General features: G+C 36.9%; 1 protein-coding gene, 1 non-coding gene and 1 pseudogene across 2 annotated transcripts; 2 read left to right on the top strand and 1 right to left on the bottom strand.

The window, feature by feature from the left end:
- Positions 1-12,070: 12,070 nt before the first annotated feature.
- LOC106428000 (magnesium transporter MRS2-4-like) lies at positions 12,071-14,757 on the top strand. Its single transcript, XM_013868737.3, has 2 exons — positions 12,071-13,619; positions 13,712-14,757. Exons 1-2 carry the CDS (start codon positions 13,331-13,333, stop codon positions 14,536-14,538), a joined length of 1,116 nt encoding a protein of 371 aa, XP_013724191.2. The 5' UTR covers positions 12,071-13,330; the 3' UTR covers positions 14,539-14,757.
- A 3,944-nt stretch (positions 14,758-18,701) lies between these two features.
- On the bottom strand, positions 18,702-18,808 carry LOC125586686. Its single transcript, XR_007323221.1, has one exon. It is a non-coding gene; the product is annotated as a small nucleolar RNA R71 (small nucleolar RNA).
- A 2,423-nt stretch (positions 18,809-21,231) lies between these two features.
- On the top strand, positions 21,232-24,219 carry LOC106417170 (annotated as a pseudogene).

The raw sequence follows: 24,219 nt of genomic DNA, 5'->3' as shown, positions 1-24,219 counted from the left end.
CGATGTCATCGCTTCCTCTCCTCCTCGCGAGCCGGTTCATCTTCGAGCTTCGACCTATCATTAAAGGTGACAGTTTTTTCTAGCAGGAAGATCGACGATGGTGGGATCGATTGTAGGCGATTGGTTCTTCTGGAAACATAGATCCGGTGTGCAACTTGAACAACCATGAAGATGGTTCCTTAGTGAGCTGCTCTTCATTGGTAAGGCTCTACTTGACGGCGGAGTTCCGTCGAGTCTCCCCTCTTCGCCGGTGGAAGGCGGTCTGCTCTCTCCTTGACGTGTGTTTCAGGACGCCGGGCGTTCGTCCACGTGGTGGGACGCGTGGATACCTTCCTCAACGGGTTTCTTACTTTTGGGCTTACGGCCCAAGGAGTTTGTTATATTTGGGCCTGTAGTTTGGGCATTTGTTTGTTATGTTGGGCTTGGTCCAGTTTGGACCATGACCCGTTTAATAAAATTTCAGTGGAAAAAAAAAAGAATTAACTTCCAGGCTCCGATTATTAAATTCTGTAAAATAATAAAGAAGGGTAAAATAAAAGACAAACTTTGTAACCGTTTGTTGTTGAGTTTTATACTTTTAATTTCTAAGAAGTGGTATTTTATATTTATTATTTTCTGTAATTTTTTTCCTCACAACAAATTTTTTTTTTTTTGTCAACCACAAAAAAGTTATTTTATTAGTCAAAAAATGAGTTGGGTAGATAAATCAAAATATAATAACTAACAGTGCAGTTCTACCTAAAGAATTATTAATCGCATTCTATCTCCGACGTATGTATAGTATCGTGAAATCTTCTTCGCAGCTCTGTTATCTCTTTCAACTTTTTTGAGAAAATCGATCATACATGAGGTCCTTTTAGTCTGATGGCACGTAAGTGATGTAACATGCTTCCCATTATCCAACCAAATATTTCTATATCTGAGTGCAAATCAGATTCCCTTCGTCTTTGATTTTATGTATCCATAAGTTAGGTTTATCGAGAAGTATATTTCCAACCCAGCCACTAAAGATCGATTTGGAGGTCCAAAAATCATCTATCAAACATATATTCTCTAATCATAATGCTTGAGATATTAATGTTGGTAGTGGTTGACTCAAACTAACTGCTGGTGAATTTTTCGTGAACCATGCCTAACAATACATTCTCCTTATGCATGCATATCTGATCGGCTCAAGTGAGTCAATCTCTCTGAACAATTTATCATTTTATCTTTCATGAGATACCAGATTATCCACAAATAATGATCTTTGTCCAGTTTTGAATCTTCAATATTGTTCTTCAGAAAACAATATAATCCATATTATACTGGAGACAAGGAATATATTCGAATTAGAAGACCTAGCTGTTAAGGCCCATGCTTGTAAACATGGTGACATTCAAAAACAACATGAGTTACAGACTCATCATGTTCCCTATATCTAGACAAATATTGTTATATTGCGTATGACGAGGAGTCAAATTCTTTATGATAGCCACATGTCATGTGACTTATTGTCATATAAAATGACATATATTTTGAAGAGCATTAATTTTCCAAGTGAAGGCTTGGAACTGCGTTATACTTGGCTCTGAATATACGACATCTTCTTCGACCTTACGATATGTATGTCATCTCATTATCCAAACTTAATAGTGCACCACTCTGATATGATCAAATTAACCTTCAAGAGAAACTCTCTCAAATAAGAGATCGGTTGCAGTAGTTAAGGATCATATCCACAGAGACTCGATATCTCACACAATAGACTTTAGCTTCAGACTATGCTAGATCAAATAATGTATAAGCAGTCAATAATAAAGCAGTAAATCAGGAGTTTGTTGTGATGGAAGGATGGGTTGCTAGACTTAGGGTTTCATTTAAGTTATCAGAACTATAATCTATAGATGCTTAGGGTTGATTGTAGAACTCGACTTCAATAAATAAGTAATTCAGCTCTTGCATGAAATTACTAATCAGATGACTAAGTCTTTGTTCCAGCTCTCGCATGCGAACAAAGAATGAGCGTCGATCGATACTATTGACTAGGTATCTATCGATGCTTCCTCAGATAAGCATTAACGCTCAGATCGATAATGTTCGACTAAATTCCTAGACCAACTCTCGTATGCGCCTAGGTATCAAATCCAACACGATTCGGGATTACACTCTAGTGCCTCCCAATTGTCCTACGATTCTAGGTTCAAATAATCAGTCACACTCTCGTTCTTTTCCAATTTTTCCAGATCCTATTATTACAATTTACCCTGGTGTAGGAATATAAAAACAACCTAGCAATCCTATAATTCATAATTTCATTCAAACCCTTGAAAATCCCTAAACGTAGTAGGTGGATATACTCTGACATGATAGTTGTCACAGAAATCATAGAATGAATAGATGAAATAAAAATCAATAATAAACCAAAACCAATGGAGTTCCAAGAGGAATCTGAAGGATTTTCTCTCTTCTCTCCAACCCCAAAACTAAGAACAATGAATAGAGGAAAACGTAAAAAAGCTTAGCCGCCAACAATGGCTTAGAAGACACATAAATAGGGTTTCAAATCGTCCAGGGTCATTCTGGTAATTTTGTGGTGGCTTCTAGGCCTAAGTCGATCTTGAAATATACTCGGCTCTTGTTCTGGAATCACTGTCGATCAACACCAAGGGTTGGCCGTCGATCGACACTCCTTCATTTTCTCTACAGCTTCCTCTCGCGAGGTAGACGTACCACTCTTCAGCAAAAAAAAGCATAACTTATTCTATAGCATGCTGATTGACCTCAAACGAGTGACATTGGAAATATAACTCAAAGCTATACCTTGTGTCACAAGATCAGATAAATCTCACCGTGGGAAGGTTTCCATCCATAGTTAAACATCTAACGCATCTATGCAGTTCTGCACCTCAAAAAACTCCAAAATCACCAAAGTTCTCCAGAACGTACCTGAACCTGAAAATACTCTAAAACAGACTCCAAACACATATAATAGACTCTAAAACTATATATATACCATGGTCTAAAAGTGGTAAAATCCATGGTATATCACACTTTTTGTAAAGCTCTAAAAATATGTGTTTCGATGTAAGGACCGCCTTATGGCCTAGTTCTGAATCACAATATATCTTCTTGTGCAATGAAGTTCTCCATTATTTCAATATCACATTCCTTTGAATCATCTATAATGAAATCGATAATTTTCATTCTAGGATGGACAACAAGAACATTTGACATTGCAGGTGTAGTTATAATCTAAGGATCCTCCATGCCTTTACATCAAACCCTGGATGAATCTTCTGTCTAATCAATAAAATTAGCAATTTCCTTATGGCTGATAAGAAAGTCCATACATATGAAGAGGTATCTACAACACTAATTTGAAAAGGCAAACTTAGTTGATAATACTTTCCACGCAAAATCCGAACCAGAAGAGAAACTGGATATTGGATTAATCTTCACAATTGTTTCACCAGTAGGGATAGATTAAACTAATGAATCATCCTAAAACCAATACCACCCTCTTCCCTTGATCAGATTCCTCCTGCAAGTCTAGAAGGTAAAAGTCTGTGTGTTTATGGTTTACATCTCACCTCACTTTGGCATCTAAGAAAAGAAAAGAAAAGATTGAGATGATTTCCTAAGATGCAGAAGGGTAGGAAAATTTCCTATGACCCCACTATTTTAATTCAAATGGGTGATCCCACAAAGCTGAAAGCGAGGGGTAGAAAATTTCATGTGACCTCGTTCTTCGCCTACACTTTGCAGAAAAAAAGAAAAAGGGATGAACAGAAACGATACTCTAGCAGAATCAATGTTCATCAGGAAAAATAAAATAAAATAAAAGAAAGAAAAGATTCAGAGAAGAGAGAAGAGAGAGGAATTAATGTTCATCAGGAAACGATACTCTAGCAGAATCAATGTTAATCTTCGATCTATCACACTTATCTAACATAATTGTTTTTATTTGATTTCCTTATTCTTTGTTGAATAATATTGTTTACAGATTCTGTGATTGATGGGTACATTCCCGCCGGACGTGCTAATCATTACAAGCCATCTCTGAAAGTCGGTTCTACTGTGAAAGTCGATCGTTTTGAGGTTGCTAGGTGCTCAAGAATGTACAAGATAACTGATCATCCATTCCTCATTCATCCCACCAACCATTATTGATGAAGTCATCACGGGTGCTCCTGAGATTAATCTCCAGTCATGATTAGGCTGTTCGACAATTTCCAAGTGATTGCGAACATAAACCTTGAACTCTCATGTATATTATCATATTGCAGCTGAGTTTATATTATTGTTAGATATCATAACTGATATTTAAACTCGCAGATGTGGATGGGCAAATCCGTTCTGTCTAGGGCTCTGACCTCACCAAAGAAACAGTTCGAGTCGTTATCCGTCTCCTCATTGACCCGTAAGAAACAACCAACACACAATTCCCTTCATATTACTGTATATATTGGGCTAACATCAATGATCAAAAATATTTTATACCCAAGATCTGTGGTCGTCTATTTATCTCCCTTACTCATCAAACTAATTTCGTACAAACCTTTATTTTACAGCTTAAAAGAAATCACAACAACCCAAACAATCAAAACACCAAAAACTAGAATCCCCAAAAATATGAATCATTAATGATCATCTCTCTTTTTTTGTCTAATCTTATAAATAAACTTCAAAACAAATATACCAAACCAATCACCTCAACTAAAACTCAACGACACATACATCGAGTCAGCTAAACAAATACAAACTGCACAGCCAGCTATTTAACAATCTACAAACTTACTTTCGCAGATGCTTACGAAGAAGACGAAGACGACAACCAAGATCAGTGAAATCACCTAAACAAAAAAAGCATAGCAAGTTATGAACTCTGATAAATACAACTAACAACGATTTTTGTTTACATGTTACTCATCAAATAAAAGAGAAACAAACACATGCACACCAAGAGATACAAGAGACAATCCCAACAGACACAAAGGCGGCAACAACATCTCCACCTGCTCACTACTCTTGTCTTATGAAAATATCTTACATGTTCAATGTCAACAGGCCAATGCTATTGTCTTCTTATGAGAAATACATAAATTCGTTTAAAACCCATTAAGGCCCAAATACTCAGAATTGTCACTCATTTTATAGTTATTTCTACAAGTCTTCATGTATTTGTTTTAAATGTCTGGTAAAAGCAACAAGTTAAAAAATAAAAATAAAACATATAACAAACATAATAAGGATAATAAAAATTATTACTTAATACACACAACTTACACAACTAAGCTGCAAAAAAAATATTCAGAAACAAAAGATACTCTCAACAACCTTAATATAATTTATGTACTCTCAACAATACAAGAAACAAATTAAAAAGACAAACAAAAAATAAGTCTCAGTGACACAACAAGCAACACCACGAACTATATCAATCACATTACTAATACAGTTTAGTCCTTCATAAGTGGAGAACAATACCTACACAGTTCAGCATCACAACTCTAACCCTATAACAATAAAAAACTTGAAAAACAATGATCAACCCAAACCGCAAAATTCACAACTACAATAACCCTATCAAATATTGAGATGAAAAAAAAACTCTGTCCACAACCCCGCGCTTGCACAGGGGCAATGCCCCTAGTATATATAGTTTCTAAGCCATTGTTTAGGCAGACACGCTTTAGAAGACATATTTATTTAGAAGTGTTTAGTTTGGAGAGAAGATCAAGACTCTTTCAGAGCTTTGTATTGGAGCTCCAGTATCTATTACTCTATCTATTTATGAAATTCATTTAGTTTTTTTTTATGTCTTGCTTAATTATGTATGAGTAATCATCATGTTAGATTTATGGTTTATTAGAGTTTTGATGAATTATTGAAACATAGAACTGCTAGGGTGATTTAATTTGATCATTCACATAATTGATCTAACTGCTTGTGTTCTAGATTAGCTAACTAGAACCTTGGACTTAGGATAATTAACAACCAGGAAAGTGAGTTCATTACTTGAATATAATTATGCTGAGCTAGGTTGTTAGGCGCATGCGAGAGCTAGTTTAATTACTTTAATGAACATATCGATTTGAGCGTTAATGCTTGTCAAAATAAGTATCGATTGACACTCTGTAGTATCGATCAAAAATCTGTAGTATCGATTGACACTCGTTCCTTATTCGCATGCAGGAGTTGGAATATAGGATTTAGACATCTGATTAGACTCACAGAGAGAGTTGGATATCTTACTATTGCATTCGAGTTCTAGGATGGTAAATCACACATCCTTAGCATCTATAACTCATAGTTTTGATTACCTGAAACCCTAAGTCTAGAGCTTATCCCATATTACTTACAACATATATTTATTGCTTTATTAATTTACTGCTTTTATATTTATTACCTACCTAAACTCTGATTTCTCATAGTCTATTGTGTGTCCACACTCCCTGTGGATTTGATCCCTAAATACTACAATCCGATCTCTTATTTGAGAGAGACGATTAGCTCTAGGGTAATTCGGGCTAGCATAAGTTTGATGCTAACTAAAGAACTTCAGAAAATGCATAACCACCATAGCATACACAAAAATGCACAAGTCATATCCAGAGTATTTGTTTGGTAGATGGATCATGGTCTTCGGAATCACAATATAGTGGGTATGGTTGGGTATTGCTAAACGATTTGGAAAACAACAACTCCTAGGGTTGCGAAAAAAAAGGGAGACGATTATCACATTTGCATTCAGAATTAGATGCTCTTATTTGGTCCATAGAGAATATGCTTCACCACACAACATGCCAGAAATTCGGAACAGACTTCCAGGATATCATTTCAATGATTCGGGATCCGTCATCTCGGCCAAGCTTCTCAACAAAACTAGGAGAGCTATCACTAATTCATGGAAAATTCCAGGACTTTAAGATCATGCACATACCGAGAGCACACAACCGGATAGCAGACACGTTAGCCAAGACTGCTCGAGCTTTTCATAGGAATATAGTTTTTGTTGGTTTTTCTATTTTGGTCTGGATTCCCAAACCATCTCAAGGTTGAGTAATAGAATAGCATTTTGATGTCCTTAACATTATTTAAATTTAATTTTATACCATACAAAATAAATAAAAATAATTGTTTAGATTTACTTACCATAAAATGATTGTAAAAACAAAAGTTATTGTTTTTATTTATGCGCTTGCGCCTAATTATATACATAATAGTTAATGGCTTCTCAATTATTCAATACTAGTATACTACCCCGTACTGCGTATGGGAATAAAAAATGATTACTTTGTTATGTTAAAGTAGTATGGTTTGTAGTAAAATTGATTGTCGGATGTTAATTCTCCATGTATTACATTGCAATATTTGTAGATGATACTTGAGTTCTATTATAATTTGGAGACATAGTGTGAATTGAATTTAGTTAGAGTGTCTTAAAATCAACAGATTTGTTAAATTTGTAAAGAGTATTAAAATGGCTCTATATTAAAAAGTCAATGAAACTATTTTATTATAATGATTTTAAAAATCTTGAATATGTATGCATTATTTTGAAAATTTTGTTTTGTAAGTTAAATGGTTAAGAATTCCAATTCAATAACATTAGAATTTGATAGAATTATAGAATCATTAAAAATTAAATTTTTTGAATAACAATGGATTGTATATGTTATTAGACATTATCAAACCAATAATAACTCTTAATTTTAATAAGAATGCTAGAATCAGTACCAATAAGCATAGAACGAGAAGATTTTACTGACATTTTATTAAAACTATCTTCTTCTTTTTTAGACGGGCAATGTGATTAGTAACATTTTTATCAAATTCATTTTTTATTGCAAGGTTTGTGTAGCTGTTATGTTTCTCTTGCAACAGTTTACAGTGTTAGTTCCCATGATCATTGTGCTTAAATATACATAAAGAAATTCATGTATTGCAAAGCATTACTAAATGTGGAATTACATATATATATACACTCGAACCTATGTACTTAAATCAAACTAAAAAAAATCGATCTTCAGTTCCACCGGCAAATTGATATCTACTTGCTTTATAAACACACATCCATCTTCCAAAAAAACTATAATATGGAAAATACATTGCCGTCCAACTCTTCAAATGTCTTTTACTTTGGACGTTTTCATAGATCAATTTTGAATTTTGTGTTCTGAAGATATTATACTTTTTATATAAAGGAATCTGTTATTCGACCTATATATAATTTAAAACATGTTGATTTGGTAAATAAACCAAGAAAGATATTCTTGCTATTCAGTAGCCCTTTCAAAAGAAATCACAAGATGACAAAAAAGAAGAGAAATCACAAAAATGATAAAATAATTGAATATGCTGCAACGTGCAAAGTTTATAAAAGACAGAATGTAAAATAGTTGAGAAAAAAACACTGACGATTGTTAAAACAAAATAGAACCATAGAACCAATCCAATATCCAAACTGATCTCTAGAAAAAACAACCCCCCCCCCCCCCCCCCCCCCCCCCCCCCACATTGCTTATATTAAGACATTCAGATGTTTTACCATTATATTCCACGAGCAGTTTGCTTTGAAATTGAGACAATTTATAATGATCTAGTAGAGTAATTATGTAGATCTTAATTCTGAACCATTTTTGTCCTTTGTCTTGACGGAAATTTTCCTAGCTTCAAAAGTGTTGACTGAGAAATTATTTGAGTAATAAAAATTAGCTAGACTGGCTCAGCCACGTCTTCTTCTGAGAATTTCCACTCACCAACACAAAGCACCTTCTAGTTCGTTTACACTCTAGAAAAAGTACATAAGGTTTTAAGAATGATCACTTTTCTGGTTTGGTGTCTCCTCTTCATTGGCATATTTGCAACTAAAACAGGTGTGCATAATGAAAAAAGTATAACCTTGAGTGTATCGAAGAAAACATTGCATGTCAGGGAGATCTAAAGAGATTAACTGATTAAGGGATAATAACATAAGAAGAAGTGGCATGTCCACATCGAGTTTGTGGAATACTGGATTAAAGAAGAGAAAACGTGACTCTTAAGCAATATGCAATAGAATATATTTGCACAAATTTAAATGATAAACCAGATTTTGATCCGCGCTAAAACGCGGGTTATGTTTCTTTTTTTTAATAAAACCGTGTTTTTTTTAAAACTCATACGATTATATGAATTTTTTTTATCAAAGTTTTAAGGCTGGAAAAAAATATCCAAAACCGAAAAGAACTGAACCAAATCGATCCAAAAAGTTGTGCCAAACCTGAACTGAAACACGTAAGTTATTCGAATGGACCCAAAATTTTGCCACCTAATAAATCCAACTCCGGGCATTTTTTTTGGTTTGGCTTGGTATGGTTAGTTTGGTTTTTGGTTTTCCGGTTCCATAGATATAAGATCCGTTAGGTTGTATAAAATTTGGTTCAGTTTATGTTCGGTTTAGGTTCGGTTTTTGAATCATTTCAGATAAAAAAGTTTGGAACCAACTAATATCTGAGAAAATTTTGGATCTAATCCGGTTTCTCCTTGATTCCGATTTTTAGATAATTTTGGTTAATTTGAGTAAATTTTAGGGATACTTCATTTTCTAAAAACTAAATTGGGTAATTTGGGTATTTGGATAAATTATTGGGTAGTTCAGATAATTTGAGATATAGTAGATAAACAGTTTTGGGTAACTGTTTTTCAAATAATTTTGATTATAAAGAGTATTTAGAATATTTGGTCATTGCGCAACTAAATATTATTAATATCTTAAGGTATATAAACTCTTATCTTATAAATTCGGGTAGTCATTCGAATTTTTATTTGGTTCAAAAGAGGTAAAATATGTGTGGATATTTATGAAATTTAATTTGATTTCAATGTTTTTTTACGTTCAATATGATTCCATTCTTCGTTTCGGGTAATTGTGCACAGACCTAAAAACACATATTGATTTACTTGAACGATGTGGGTGTCACAATAAATATTAAATATGCATATGATGCTAGATGTTTAAGAATTGTTGCTGATAGGTATTATATTTAAGTTATTCAATAATTATTATTTTTACATTTTTAGTTAAATAGGTTATCTAATTTATTTAGTTGTTAAGTTTCCTTATTGTATGTTGATCAAAATCTAAAAATCATGGTTAAAGAAATAGTCTAATTTGTAGATACTTCATATTTGATATACTACAATATTTTTTATGAGAAATTGATCTTGTGAATAACCTAATTCTTGCAGGCATAAGTTTTTCAAATTATAAAAAAATTTCCCACATTTACATGTTAGAATATATTGTACATGGTGATAACAAATCAATATGGTTAAAATATGCATTTTGAATAATACACAAACCAAGCAAATATTTTTTAAGATTTTGATTTGATAGTTAAATAAGTTTATTAAAATATATGTTAGATATTGGAATAAAAAAAGAATATATATACTACTTAAATGTATTAGATGGTATTCAATAATGGCTTTTTACAATATTAATGTACCATAGTCAAATAAACTTGTTATGATTTTTTTATGTAAGGGATTATATTTAGTTAATTTTTTTGAATTAAATATTTTCAACAAAAATGGCATAACTTGGGGTCAAGATATTTTGAAGTCAAAAACATTCAATGAATCAGTAAATATATTGATCACGCCTAATATATTTTGATTATGAAGCTGCTAAAATGCCTGCAAGAAAACATATTTTCCTAGACATGATTTCTGAAAGCCTCATAGAAGCTAGTTTTCTTTCCATGGTGGATAGAAATAATATTTGAAGATGATATAGTTTTCATGTTTTCAGATCGCATGTTATTGTAATAGGAATTAGAACTTATACTATAATGTTGGAGCCATAATTGTAATTTTTTTACACAAAAACATCAAATGTTGGAGCTATAATTGTAATCTATAAACATCAAATGGAACCTAAAGGATTAACGTCTTTGTATATGAAAAACATATGTGTCCATTAATATTAGTGGATCTCGTAAGTATCAGCTCGTAAAAAGATAGCTATGTGTTAGAACCTAATTAAGTAACAGAACCAAATTAAGTTGGAAGAAAATACTTTAGCGAAAGAATAAATTCTGTTAGAAAAATCAGTGGTAATTTATGTAATATACTACATTGGAATAAGGTTGATAAATAGGAATTGTATTATTTTAATAGTATTGATGTTCTAAATACTGTTACTTGTTTTGTTGGACCATCTAAAATTTAATTGACAACATTTCTAAATAGATAAAAAGTAGGACTCTAAATTAATAGAGTAGAAATGGAGGTAGTTATTCAGAGATTCGTTGATCGTGGAGGTGTAAGGAGAAGAACCGTCAGAAGTAGTGGAAGTAGTTATTCAGAGATTCGTACAAATGTAAATGATAAAGTGAATGTAGTTATTCAGAGATTGGTAGATCGTGGAGGTGTAAGGAGAAGAACCGTCAGATAAGTGGATTGAGGAAATATTTTTGTTTTCAAGTAAAAAAAATTATATTAACACATGTTTAGCCTTTTGCACTATTGTGCTTTATAGGTTGATTGTTTGTTGTTTTTGCTTTAGTTTTTGGTTTTTGTTTTTGTAGAAACCATTTTTCATCCAATCAAGTTTTAGCTTTTAGTTTTTTTTTTGTAAAAATTATTTGATTTGCCAATCAAGATTTTTGACAAATGGATTCCCTCAATTTTAGGGAAATTAGTTTTTCAAAATTTCAACTAATTTATGAAGAAACACCAAAAATCCATTTTTGTGAGTCTTTAATAAAAAATGAAATTTCTTTCTTTTTTTTATAGAAAGTACTGCATTTATGTAATTAATAATTAAATCAATAATATTTCATAAAGAAAAATTTTCCATACAATTTTTTTTAGATAACATATCATTTAAAAAATAAGGTAAAATAATTTATTTGTCTCATATCTGTAACTAAATTTTGATATTTATATATAATATTAATTAACTGTAAACAATTAGTTATTAATTTCTATAAAAAACATTAATACAATATATTATATAAATTTTGAAAATAGCCATTCAAGTGTTAAAAATAAATATATTTATATATAACAAAATTTATAAATATTTTTTAAAATTTTATGTATTTTTAATTTTGTATAATTTATAGATATTTTGTGGTTTATATTTTAGTATGATACTTAAAAGTAAACTAATTTCAAAACATGTTAATATATTTTTATTTTTAAACAATAATCACTACGTTTTAATAAATTTTAATGGAAAATAAATATTTTATTGCTACTTTGTTTTATTATTTTAAAATGATGCATTGACAATTTTTTGAAAAACCAAAACCAAAAACTGAAAATCAAAACCAAAAACCTAAAAATGAAAAGCCAAAATCTAAAAACCAAAACCAAAAACTAATTCAAACAATCATCACCTTAATGTTTTTATAACTTTAAATATACTTATTTTGAAATTATGTGGCAGAACATAATTGGTTGAGTGACTCGTGCTTTATCATATAAAGTATGTATTTATTATTTTGCTATTTCATAATATGTAAAAGAATGTAAAACAAGTAAGTACATAAATTAATTTGCATATACAATTTTCATTCTGCACAACTACGTAATAGTTAATGGTTTATCAATTATTCAATATGTATCTTTTTTTCTTATCTCATAATATGTAAAAGAATGTAAAACAAGTTAATACATAAATTAATTTGCATATACAATGTTCATTCCGCACAAATCCCGTCCATATCGCAAATGTTAAACTAGTTAAATATGTAACCAAAACTATTCAACAGTCAACTCATTTATTACTTCTAGGATTATCAGTTGCTAACAACGTAACATGCAATACATATCCACGTAAGTTATGATGATGCATGAAATAAACAACATGTACATAAAGTTATTTATTAAAAAAGCTAATTATTCAACAATTATCAAGTAGTTAGACTATCAAAAATAAATTAGAGATTTATCAAGTATAAAATTACTAAAAACTTGTGTAATTGAAATCGGCGGCTCCACTGTTTGCCCTAGACAGAGAAGCCTTCACTGGAACTCTTAAAGTCTTAGTAAGTCCTATCTCTCTTTTCGCTACCGATTTGCTTGATAACTAAAATCACCTGCACTTTGTTCGCCCTACGCATTACCCTTCATTGAAAGTCTTGGAAAGTCCTCTCCCTTCTTTGCTTTTGCTTCTTTTTTTTTCTCTAGCTCTTTCTCCACCTTGAAAATATAATTATCTTTGAAAAACGGTTTCAGCTCAAGTATTTTGAATTAGACATTTTTTTTGTTATAATAAAAAAGAAGTAGCCTTAGAGCTCAAGGAAGGTAAAAGAAGCAATTATAGATCCGTACGGTTCCACAGCTAGATTTGATGTCGAATCAAAGTTATCTGAGCATCTGCCACCAGAACAAAGACGGTGCTGTGAAGAATGACACCGAGACATCGATGCCTTCGGCTCCTATACCAATTAATGCAGGCGGAAGGGAGGGGAATGGGAAGAAGAAAACCAGAAGAGCAATGCCGTGGATGAGGTTTTCTCGGAACGGAAACACGGAAGTGATTGAATGCGACACGAGAACCATCATGAAACGTGTTTCCATTCCTGCTAGGGATTTAAGGATTCGTGGCCCTCTTTTCTCCAGCTCTTCGAACATTCTCGGTAATATTTTGGAATAGTTTAGTAAATTTTTTTTTCCTGACTTGTTGGGAATTAAGAAACAACATAGCTTCAATTTATATTTCCATCTGCAGGCAGGGAGAAATCTATTATTGTCAATTTGGAGAACATCAAGGCGATAGTTACCGCAAACGAAGTGTTGCTGCTGGATCCTCTCCGCCTTCAAGTACTTTCCATCATTGACCAACTAAAGAAACAGTTTCCTCAGAGGAATGTACCGGAAGATATACAATCTTCGCAAGAAGCTGAAGAGGGCATTCAGAGTGAGCTTCCATTTGAATTTCAGGTCCTCGAGAGTGCATTCGAGGTTGTCTGCTCTTTCTTTGATACCAGAGTTACATCCTTGGAGACAGAAGCTTTGCCTGTTCTTGCTGAACTAATTGAGAAAGTCACCAGGGAGAATCTTCGCATCGTACGAAGCTTGAAAAGTAATCTCACATGCTTAATAGCCAGTGTACAAAAGGTGAAAGATGAAATTGAACACTTATTAGATGATGATAAAGACATGGCAGAATTCTACTTAACAAGGAAAGTCATCCAGAGCCAGCAAGAGGACGTGGAGGATCTGGAGATGTTGCTGGAAGCATATTTGATACAAGTGGAGGGAACGCGGAACAAGCTCCATACAATGAGGAAATACATTGACGACACAGAAGACTACGTGAAGATAAAACAGAAAGATAAACGTAACCGCTCGCTTGTGTTTAAGCTGATGATAAGTAGAGCTTCTTTTGCAATATCTGCAGGGACATTAGTCGTCAGCTTATTCGGAATGAACATACCGATTCCGCTGTACAGCACAAATGGCGTCTTTGGTTACTTGGTGTTGGGTGTTTTTGTGATGTGCATTGTGCTTTTCATGTTTACCTTTGGCAAGGCTGGGTGGAAGAAGCTGCTTTGATCATTACTCATAATCACTACACAAATCCCCAGGACCCCATATTCTTTTTTGAAGTCTCCAACTTTGATTTGAGCGAATTAATCCCACCGTGGAGTTCTACCAACAGTGCGAATAATTTGACCAAATAAATTCAAAGGTCGTACAATTTTTTAGTTAGGGATCTTTTCCTATTACATTTTGTTCTTCTTATTATTGATTTCTTTTATCTTTTTACTTGTCTCCCCGTTTGGTTGTTTATTATTAGAACACCCAATCATGTGTTCTGCTATCTTAATAGTGTGTGTGTGTGTGTGTGTGTGTGTGTGTGAGAGAGAGAGAGTTACTTTGTCAAGAAAAAATCGTGACAAATTCTTAGCTAGTTTATAATAATCACAAAATTCGTAACTAAATCTTGGCATAAATATATTTTTGTTGATTATCTGCTGTTAATCACATTTTTTCGTGACTATTTTTGTCACAACACGTCCTGTGGACCCTATCCATGATAAGGAAACTAGATAACATTAGCTCATATATGTAAACTTGTATATTCTCTCATTACTGCTGCCTTCTCAATCACGTTTGTATCACGGTATATATGTTGTACATTCTCTATTCTAATAAAGCATTACACTCAATATATATATGGTATCAGAGCTTTAACGATACCTAGTAACCTAAAACCCCTTTTTCTCTTTTCGTTCTATTCGCCGCCATGTACTTGTGTACGTAGATGATATATTAGTTACTGGAAATGATCACATTGTCATCGGGAAGGTTCTTGAATCACTTGCTCCGCGTTTCTCTATTAAAGACCCAACAGACCTTCGCTACTTCCTTGGCATTGAGGCTACAAGAACGGCTACCGGACTTCAACTGATGCAATGGCGGTATGTACTTGATCTACTTGCTAAAACAATATGATGGAAGCGTAACCAGTAGCTACACCATTACCATCGTCGCCAAAGCTCACACTAAGCACCGGCAAGCCTCTCCAGGATGCGAGTCAATATCGATCGGTTGTAGGAAGCTTGCAGTATCTTGCATTTACCAGGCCTTACATCACGTACGCTGTGAACCGTCTGTCCCAATTCATGCATAAATCAACAGATGGACATTGGCTAGGTGCGAAGAGGGTTCTAAGATACCTTGCTGGAACACCTTGGCATGGTATCTTCCTCAAAGCTGCAACACCTATGACCTTACATGGCTTCTCGGATGCTGATTGGGCTGGAGATTCCCATGACAATGTTTCCACCAACGCATACTATCTTGGCAGTAACCCCATATCTTGGTCATCAAAGAAACAAAAAGGTGTTTCTCGTTCCTCAACCGAAGCTGAGTACCTTGTTGTGGCTAATATCACATCAGAGATCAACTGGATCACAGCATTTCTCACCGAACTTGGCTTCAAGCCACCTGCCGTTCCAGTTGTTTATTGTGATAACATTGGTGCGACCTATCTCTGTGCAAATCCGGTATTCCATTCTCGTATGAAGCATATAGCTCTGGATTATCACTTTGTTCGACAGCAGATACAAGCAGGTATTCTCCAAGTTCAACATGTCTCTACAAGAGATCAATTGGCTGATACTCTCACAAAGCCTCTCTTAAGACAACATTTTCAGCAATCTCGGGTCAAGCTTAGAGTTTCATCAGTCCCTCCAGCTTGAGGGGGCGTGATAAGAAAACTAGATAACATTAGCTCATATATGTAACCTTGTATATTCTCTCATTACTGCTGCCTTCTCAATCACATTTGTATCACAGTACATATGTTGTACATTCTCTATTCTAATAAAACATTACACTCAATATCTATAATCCATCCAATAAACTCTAGGTTGACCCTGCAAAACATCGATAATTAGGTTATTGGTGCGCTTGGCGTTCGTCGAACTCAAGACTTCACCCTTTACACGGGATAAGTTGTCACCAATTGATCTGCAAATCAACTGGTGACAACTTGTCATGTGGAAATGTTGTTAAAGGTTGAGGTATTGGGTTCGAGGAACGTCAAGCATACCAACAACTTAAGGGTTGGAATCGATGCTCTGCAAGGCCAATCTGGGGTCCATTGGACATGTGGAGTCCACGGGACGGGTTGTTGATATTCCGTGTTTTTAACGGTTTTAAACTCGTTTTGGAGAAATTAAATGGTCGGTTTTAATTAATGTTTTGGTCTATTTGATGCGTTTTGGTGTTCTTAAGTGTAATATGCAGGTTACTAGATAGCTTGCAAGAAAAGAACGCATTCGGAATTTATTCAGAAGCAAGATGGACCGAACAATGGACCGAATGAGAAGTATTGATCGCACAGGACGTGAGATCGACCGATCCGGTACATGTGGATCGACCGATCCCACGCTTTCATGCACTAGATCGACCGATCCGGTCCATGTGGATCGACCGATCCCACGCTCTACGGGCTCCACACGCACAAACGAGCTTTTCACTCCTTTTTACCCACTCCCCTCAATAATAGACAGAAGAACTCGACCTTTGGGACTCAGAAAAGACCAGGGGCGACCAAGAAGGAGATTTACAAGTTCTTGAGAGAGATTTGAGAGTTTTGTACTTGTTTTGTGTGATTTGTGAAGATTTGTAAAGGAGTTCATCTCAAAACCATTTGGAGAAGATCTTCTGAACCTTTACTCTGTTTTAATACAATCTTATCATGTTTTCTTCATCAAAATCGTGTTGTTCTTGCTTAGTTATGTGTGAGTAGTCATCTAGTTGGGTTTAGGGGTTCTCATAGGGGATTTCTTGATGTTTTGATTCATAAAACGTGTGTAGACTAAGGGATTACGTTTTGGTTCTTCATCTAATGGATTTCTTACTGCTTGAACTGAATTGATCACTTAGTTCATGATTTCAGATTGTTTGATGCACCGAAAGTGATTGTTTGAACTTCCGAAAATACTTTAGATGAGCAAAGTGTCCTTAACCCTCGGAAGTTGATGTTATTGCGCTTTGTGAACATATTGAACCTGTTCTTAATGCTTGTTTAGAAATTGAAACTCAGCGGAAGTTAGTGTGGAGATTTCTATAACATAGAGAATTAGCGCTACGGAAGTAGGTTAATTCTAATATCGTGTTTGAGTTCTAGACGGTTCTTAATATATCCCTGTGTCTGCCATTAATTGTATCTTGATTAAAAAGAAATCCCTGAGAATTCCCAATGCCCAACGTTTGTTTTAAAATAGTTTTCAAATCGTTTAAATCATCTTTTTACAGCTTGTTTATGTTTTGTGACACTAAAGAAAATTAAATAAAAACCATCAAAATTATATCTTTGTTCGCTGTAGCTATTAACTTGTCTGCAACTCTACGTGTGATCATCGGTCCCTGTGGATTCGATCCCGCATTACTACTGCGTACTTTACTGTGCACTTGCAGTTAGATAATCGGGTTAAAACTCGACACATCAAGTTTTTGGCGCCGTTGCCGGGGACCATTTGGTCACCCTAGAGTTAATGATCAGTTTAAGACTATAGCATTTTTATTTTGTCTAATGTTTCTGTCTTTCTCTTTCTGTTTGTGTTTTCAGGTGAATGAGCGGATTTCATACTAGAAGCAAAGGATCATCGAATTTAATACCTTTGGAGTTAGAGCTCGGCCGCCTAGAGAGACAAGTGAAAAAGAAAAGACTTGAGTCCGCTGAAGAGGTTGAAATGGCTGAACACCAAGAAGACCAGTTTCAGGACAACCCGCAAAATCCAATTCCTGTAGATGAACGAGAAGGCAACAATGCTGGTGATAATCAGCAGGCTGGTGTAGCTGCAAGACAACAGGCTGGAGACTATGGCATGCCTAGGATGACGCTTGCACATTATGATACACCAGATGCATTCTATGCCGATCGTTCTGGGATTCGCCCACCTCCCATTGAGAGAAGAGACTTTGAGATCAAGACTGGTCTCATTAATTTGGTGGAGAAAAATCCGTTTCATGGAAACCCGTCTGAGGACCCGATGTATCACTTGGAGCATTTTGAGCGAGTCTGTGACACCAGCAGACATAATGGAGTTCCTCAAGGCGCTTTGAAATGCAGGTTGTTCCCGTTTTCCTTAGCTGATAAAGCTATCAGATGGTTAAAGTCCATCCCTCCAGGATCTCTTACTACATGGGAAGAGACAAGAGCTGCTTTTCTACAGCATTTCTTCACCAAGTCAAGGTCCACATATCTGAGAAGCAGAATTGGAAGCTTTCAGCAGCTTGATTCAGAAAGCTTTCATGAGGCTTGGGAGCGTTTCAAGGAGTACACACAGGACTGCCCTCACCATGGTTACACTGATGTGAGCTTGCTGAACATTTTCTATAATGGAGTTCATGAAGAGAGTCAAGATGCCATGGACACAGCAAGTAATGGTGATTTCATGACCAAGACTGTTGAAGAAGCTTACACCTTGCTGAACAACCTGTCATCCAGCAAAGCAAACCGCAAGTCAAGGTTTGACACCAGCCAGAAGGGTGTTGGTTATGAATCCAAGAAGATAGATGAGCTGAATGCCAAGATTGAGATGCTTCTCAAGAGAGATCAGAAATCTGTGAAATTTGTGGAGGAGCAAGGCTATCGTTCCTCACAAGAAACTGTTGGTGATGATTCAGATGATATGCAAGCTGATGTGAACTACATTGGTGGTCAAGGAAACTACAACAGAGGCTACAATCAGAACCTTGGATGGAGTCAAAATCAGCAAAATAATCTGTCTTACCGGAGCAACAATGTGGAGAATCCACAACATCAGTCCTACCCTCAGGCAGGAAACAGGCAGAACCAGAATCAGAACCAGAGTGTGTTCAACCAAGGATATCAGAACAGAAATCAATATCAGGGGAACAACTCGGGCAACTCAGGATTTCAGCAAAGGCAGCAGTACAACAACTACCAGAATCAAGGGAATGCCTCTTCGTCACAGTCTTCTCAGGATAACGAAATTAAGAAGATGCTGCAAATGGTGCTAGAAGGTCAGAAGAATAGCACTGCAGAGATAAACACCAAGGTGGATAACATGTATGGAGAGCTTAATGGGAAGTTTGAAGCTTTGAACACCCATTTGAAAGTTTTGGAAAAGCAAGTTGCTCAAACCGCCTCCAGCAGCAGAACAGCACCTGGATTTCTACCAGGGAAGTCAGAGACGAATCCCAAGGAGTTTGTGAATGCTGTAACACTTAGGAGTGGAAAAACGATTGAGGGATCGAATGAGAAAGAGATCGACCGATCTCAAGAACAGATCGACCGATCCAAGGGGAAGGAGATCGATCGATCCGGTCCTTCGGGATCGGTCAACAAAGCCAAATTCCTCTGAACCTGAAGAGGTGTATGTGGCGCCTCCTGCTTATGTTCCTAAGGCTCCATACCCATCCAGACCAAGGCAGAAGATCAAAGAACGTGAGTACGAGAAGCTAAAGAACCTTGTTGGGGAGTTACATGTGAGATTGCCATTCGTTGAAGCGGTGAAGATGGTACCTTCTCTTAAAAGGTACATGAAGGAGATTCTTACCGATAAGATGAGCCTAGAGCGTGGTGTGTTGATGCTCAATGAGGAATGTAGCGCAGTTCTACAAAATGTCATGCCTAAAAAGCGTGAAGATCCCGGAGCATTTGTTCTACCATGCCGCATTGGATCACTTACCTTTGAGAAGAGTCTCTGCGATCTGGGTTCAGGAGTGAGCCTAATGCCTTTCTCTGTCTCTGAGAGGCTAGGCATGACGAACTACAAACCTACAAGGATCTCCTTGGTCCTTGCTGACCGATCAGTGCGAAGACCAGTCGGTGTACTAGAAAACATCCCTGTTGGTGTTGGAAAGGGATATGTGCTTACCGATTTTGTAGTTCTGGAGCTGGAAGAGGAACCTAAAGATCCTCTCATTTTGGGCAGACCGTTTTTAGCTACTGCTGGAGCCATGATTGATGTACAGAATGGGCATATAGACTTACGTCTAGGAGACATGGCGATGAGATACAATGTGGAGAAGGTGCTGAAAAATCCGACTATTGATGGACAGACTTTCTGGGTTGATACATTGACTGAACTGGTGGAGGAAATGGATGAAGAGTTGCACACTGATGATCCTCTACAAGTCGCATTGACCCAAAGGGAGAGTGAGTTCGGGTTCATGAACCAAGAAGTGGTTGGATTTTCTGAGATTTTGGATTCAGCCTCACCGATTGAGAAGCATGTCGCCTATGTCAGCCTTGAAGACTCAGGCACCGATAAAACCGTCAAACCGTCATCCTCCCAACCAGATTGGAGTGAGGAGAATGCTCCAAAGGTGGAACTTAAAGCCCTCCCAGCTGGGCTGAGGTATGCATTCTTGGGACCGAATTCCACATATCCTGTTATTATTTGTGCTAACCTGAATAATGTGGAGACCGCTTTGCTTCTTTCAAAATTGCGAAAGTATAGAAAAGCATTGGGGTACTCTTTGGATGATATTACAGGTATTTCTCCAGATCTTTGCATGCACAAGATTCACTTGGAGGATGAGTCAAAGACGTCCATAGAGCACCAGCGAAGACTGAATCCCAAACTGATGGAAGTTGTGAAAAAGGAGATTCTAAAGCTGTTGAGTGCAGGGGTGATCTACCCAATTTCAGACAGCACTTGGGTGAGCCCGGTTCATGTGGTTCCTAAGAAGGGTGGCATCACTGTCATCACAAATGAGAAGGCTGAGCTGATTCCTACCAGAACAGTCACAGGGCATAGGATGTGCATTGACTACAGGAAGCTAAACTCAGCCACAAGGAAGGACCACTTCCCACTTCCTTTCATTGACCAGATGCTGGAAAGACTAGCCAACCACCCCTACTACTGTTTTCTCGATGGCTACTCCGGGTTCTTTCAGATACCCATTCATCCAGAGGACCAAGAGAAGACAACATTCACCTGTCCATACGGTACTTTTGCCTACAGGAGAATGCCCTTCGGATTGTGCAATGCTCCTGCCACTTTCCAGAGATGCATGATGTCGATCTTTACTGATCTTATTGAGGACATTATGGAGGTTTTTATGGACGATTTCTCAGTCTACGGTTCTTCATTTACCGACTGCCTTGCTAATCTGTGCAAGGTGCTGGAAAGATGTGAGGAGAAGAACTTGGTGCTAAATTGGGAGAAGTGTCATTTCATGGTGAAAGATGGCATTGTTTTGGGTCACAGGATATCAGAGCAGGGTATCGAGGTTGACAAAGCAAAGATTGAAGTTATGACCAGCCTACAGCCTCCTAGGACAGTGAGGGATATTCGGAGTTTTCTGGGACATGCCGGTTTCTACAGGAGGTTTATCAAAGACTTCTCTATGATAGCGAGGCCACTCACCCGTCTGCTGTGCAAAGAAGCGAAGTTTGTTTTTGATGCTGACTGCCTCGCTGCGTTTCAGATTCTCAAGAAGTCTCTAGTCAGTGCTCCCATTGTGCAGCCACCAGATTGGGACTTGCCATTTGAAATAATGTGTGACGCAAGTGATTACGCGATTGGAGCTGTTTTGGGGCAGAGAAAAGACAAGAAACTCCATGTGATCTATTATGCCAGCCGAACGCTTGATGATGCTCAAATCAAGTATGCTACCACTGAGAAGGAGTTGCTGGCAGTAGTTTATGCTTTCGAGAAGTTCAGGTCCTATTTGGTGGGCTCGAAAGTAATTGTGCACACAGATCATGCAGCCTTGAAGTACCTGATGACGAAAAAAGATGCTAAACCGAGACTCTTAAGGTGGATCTTACTGCTACAGGAGTTTGATATTGAGATCAGAGACAAGAGAGGAGCAGAAAATGGAGTGGCAGATCATCTTTCCCGAATGAGAGTGGAAGCTGAAACACCACTGGATGATACATTACCCGAGGAGAATGTCTATGTGATCACCTTGCTGGAGGATGAGTATTTGGATCAGGCTGATTGCTGTGTCATGAGACAAATTCAGGATGATCTCCCATGGTTTGCAGACTTTGCAAACTACCTATGTGCTGGAATTGAACCACCGAACCTGAAGGGGTATGAGAGGAAGAAGTTCATGAGAGATGTGAACCACTACTACTGGGATGATCCCTTCCTCTACAAGAGATGCTCAGATGGTTTATTCAGGAGATGTGTTCTGGAGAATGAGATGCAAGGGATTCTTTTCCACTGCCACAGTTCAGAATACGCAGGCCATTTTGCAACATTCAAGACGGTTTCTAAGGTCCTGCAGGCTGGTTACTGGTGGCCTACACTTTTCAGAGACGCCCATGAGTTTGTCTCAAAGTGTGATGCATGTCAGCGGAAGGGCAACATCAGTAAGAGAAATGAGATGCCCCAAAATTTCATCCTTGAAGTTGAAGTTTTTGATGTATGGGGAATTGATTTTATGGGCCCTTTCCCATCTTCTTATGGAAATGAGTACATCTGGTTGCGGTTGATTATGTCTCCAAGTGGGTGGAAGCAGTAGCCAGCAAGACAAATGACTCTAGTGTTGTCAAGAAAATGTTCAAGACAGTCATTTTTCCAAGATTCGGGATCCCGAGAGTGGTTATTAGTGATGGAGGCTCTCACTTCATCAACAAGACGTTCGATAAACTGCTGAAGAAACATGGAGTAAAGCATAAGGTAGCTACACCTTATCATCCTCAGACAAGTGGGCAGGTTGAAATATCGAACCGAGAAATCAAAGGGATTTTGGAGAAGGCTGTAGGCAAAACAAGGAAAGACTGGGCTGTGAAGCTTGATGACGCCTTATGGGCGTATAGAACCGCCTACAAGACTCCCTTGGGCACCACTCCTTTTAATCTGGTCTATGGAAAGTCTTGTCACCTACCTGTGGAATTGGAGTACAGTGGTTTTTGGGCAACGAAGTTGATGAACTTCGACATTAAAACCGCTGCAGAAAGGAGGATGGTTCAGTTGAACGAGCTGGACGAGATTCGGTTGAACGCCTATGAGAACACCAAAATCTACAAGGAAAGAACTAAGGCGTGGCATGACAGAAAGATAATCCCGAGAGACTTCGCTGCTGGAGACAAAGTCCTTCTGTTCAACTCTAGACTCAAGCTATTTCCTGGAAAGCTTAAGTCTCGTTGGTCCGGACCTTTCACCATCACAGAGGTTAGACCTTATGGAGCTGTTGTCTTGGAAGAGAATGGGAGGAAGTTCACAGTCAATGGGCAGAGGCTAAAACCTTACTTCACAGATGCAAAACCCGAAGAAGGAACCAACATTCCTTTATCGGAACCTGATCTCGCCTAAGGACAACAAAATAGTCAGGCTCGCGACTTTAAACAAGCGCTGAGTGGGAGGCAACCCACATGGTTTGATTTTCTTTCTCTTTTGTGATTATGTTTTCTTGTGTGAATTGATTTTTGGTTGTGTTTTTAGATGATTTTCAGGCATGTATCACGATCAGGCAGAGATCGATCGATCCTAAAGAAACAGAACGGGCGATCCATGTAAGAGATCGGTCGATCCGACATGTATGGATCGGTCGATCTAAGGCGATCACGACACATGTGTGACACAGGCGCTCACGACACCGCTGCTGGACCTGAGGCAGCGGAGGACTCTGATGATGATGGAGCATTGGAGAGGCGCTCGAAGAGGCGCACTGACCGCAACGCCAGATCGATAATCTCTCTTGGAATTATTTTTACACCGAGACAGTGTGAAGTAAGTCTGGGGGAGGATGCTACTTATGTACCATATTGCTATTATTTCTTTTATTTTCTTA

Source organism: Brassica napus, chromosome C4 (genome assembly GCF_020379485.1).
Source record: "Brassica napus cultivar Da-Ae chromosome C4, Da-Ae, whole genome shotgun sequence".
Classification (NCBI taxonomy): domain Eukaryota; kingdom Viridiplantae; phylum Streptophyta; class Magnoliopsida; order Brassicales; family Brassicaceae; genus Brassica; species Brassica napus.
Note: the sequence above shows the minus strand (reverse complement) of the source record. Positions and strands in the feature narration are given on the sequence as shown.

Excerpts from the sequence above, each read along its gene's own strand:
- LOC106428000 (XM_013868737.3), top strand. The coding sequence starts at position 13,331 with ATGTCGAATCAAAGTTATCTGAGCATCTGCCACCAGAACAAAGACGGT. Across the intron at positions 13,620-13,711 it reads CAGCTCTTCGAACATTCTCG|GCAGGGAGAAATCTATTATT; the intron begins GTAATATTTTGG and ends TTCCATCTGCAG.